The sequence below is a fragment of the Silene latifolia genome, chromosome 9 (genome assembly GCF_048544455.1).
Source record: "Silene latifolia isolate original U9 population chromosome 9, ASM4854445v1, whole genome shotgun sequence".
Taxonomy (NCBI): Eukaryota; Viridiplantae; Streptophyta; class Magnoliopsida; order Caryophyllales; family Caryophyllaceae; genus Silene; species Silene latifolia.
In genome coordinates, this window is record NC_133534.1 from 148,489,421 (window position 1) to 148,490,803 (window position 1,383).

Consider the following 1,383-nt stretch of genomic DNA (forward strand, 5'->3'; position numbering starts at 1 on the left):
TGCCGATGTTTAACGCCCACAGTACCAGTACAAGAAACAGCGTGGTCCCCAAAAACATCCCCAGCAAAAACCCGAGAGCAAGCAGGACATGGCCTAGATACCGAAAATAACGGAACACCCAGACGATACCCCAACACACTACGGTAAGTCCTCCCGTTCATAGTCTCCCGTTATTATTATTATTATTATTATTATTTTCGCAAGAAATGCAAGGGATCTTCTCATTATTAATTAGGACTTACATGACGAGACCCACTAGATCACAATTACATTCCTGACAAAGGCAGGCCAGAGTAGCCACCCTCAAACTAGTCCCCAAAAGAAACCACTACTTTCAGAAACCAACAGTACAATGATACATCCATGTTGAAACGATATAACAAATACGGGATATGAGAATAGGAGTCGCAGTTCGAACACCCTTGAAGATGCGGGCATTCCTTTCTTTCCAAAGCATATACAAAGTACTCATGAAAGCCACCCTTCGAAGAACCTTAACACGAGCTTTGCCTCTGTTTCTGTCCCTAATCCATAGTAGCACCTGAGGTAAACTAGAATGGATATCCAGCTTACACAGTCTGCTACACACCACCTTCCAGACCTCAGATGAGTAAGGGCAACAAAAGAATAGTTGCTGAACATCTTCCCCTGCACCTTCACACAACACACACCTGTTTGCCAGGCTAAAACCCCTATGTTTCAAGTTGTCCACTATAGAGAGCTTGTTCTGGCATGTCATAGAGCCTATGATAGCATGCTTGGGCAGAACAGCATGATTATGAACAGTCCTATACCACCCTACTGCAGAAGCTCTAGACCTGATGCACTCATACAACATACCCATACGGAGTTTGTCAGCTTGTGTGCAATCCTTGAGCAGCTCTTCTGCTCTACTAGGCGTACCAACCAAATGAATAAGCAGGTCTTTTATCTGGATGACAAACTTCCAGAACCAAGAGTGGGAAATGGTACTAGAAGCATGTCATATAGAAGTACCTTTCATAACATAATGGCTATACCAGGAGGCCCAAAGGGAGGTTGGCCCGTGGATCAGCTTCCATATCCAGCTTATCATTTGACATTTGTTCCAGCTCAATATCTCCTTAATATCTATACCACCTTCCCTCTTAGGACGACTAAGCCCATCCCAACCTTTAAAGATCATCTTCCTCTTGCCCTCAGCTACCCCCCAATAGAAGTCTCTACAAATTTTGTGAAGCTTTTTAACAATTCCTTTGCGGAGGAGGATGCTAGCCCCCCAGAAGTTTTTAACTATTGTTATTATTATTATTATTATTATTATTATTATTATTATTATTATTATTATTATTATTATTATTATTATTATTATTATTATTATTATTATTATTATTATTATTATTA

The 1,383-nt window shown here is 40.6% G+C and overlaps 1 protein-coding gene across 1 annotated transcript; it reads right to left on the reverse strand.

The window, feature by feature from the left end:
- Positions 1-334: 334 nt before the first annotated feature.
- Positions 335-1,082, reverse strand: LOC141601741 (uncharacterized). The gene is made up of 2 exons (XM_074422041.1): positions 1,020-1,082; positions 335-931 (listed from the first exon to the last, which is right to left on the reverse strand). Exons 1-2 carry the CDS (start codon positions 1,080-1,082, stop codon positions 335-337), a joined length of 660 nt encoding a protein of 219 aa, XP_074278142.1.
- Between the last annotated feature and the right edge of the window lie 301 nt (positions 1,083-1,383).

Excerpts from the sequence above, each read along its gene's own strand:
- LOC141601741 (XM_074422041.1), bottom strand. The coding sequence starts at position 1,082 with ATGTCAAATGATAAGCTGGATATGGAAGCTGATCCACGGGCCAACCTC. Across the intron at positions 932-1,019 it reads ACCTCCCTTTGGGCCTCCTG|ATAAAAGACCTGCTTATTCA; the intron begins GTATAGCCATTA and ends TTTGTCATCCAG.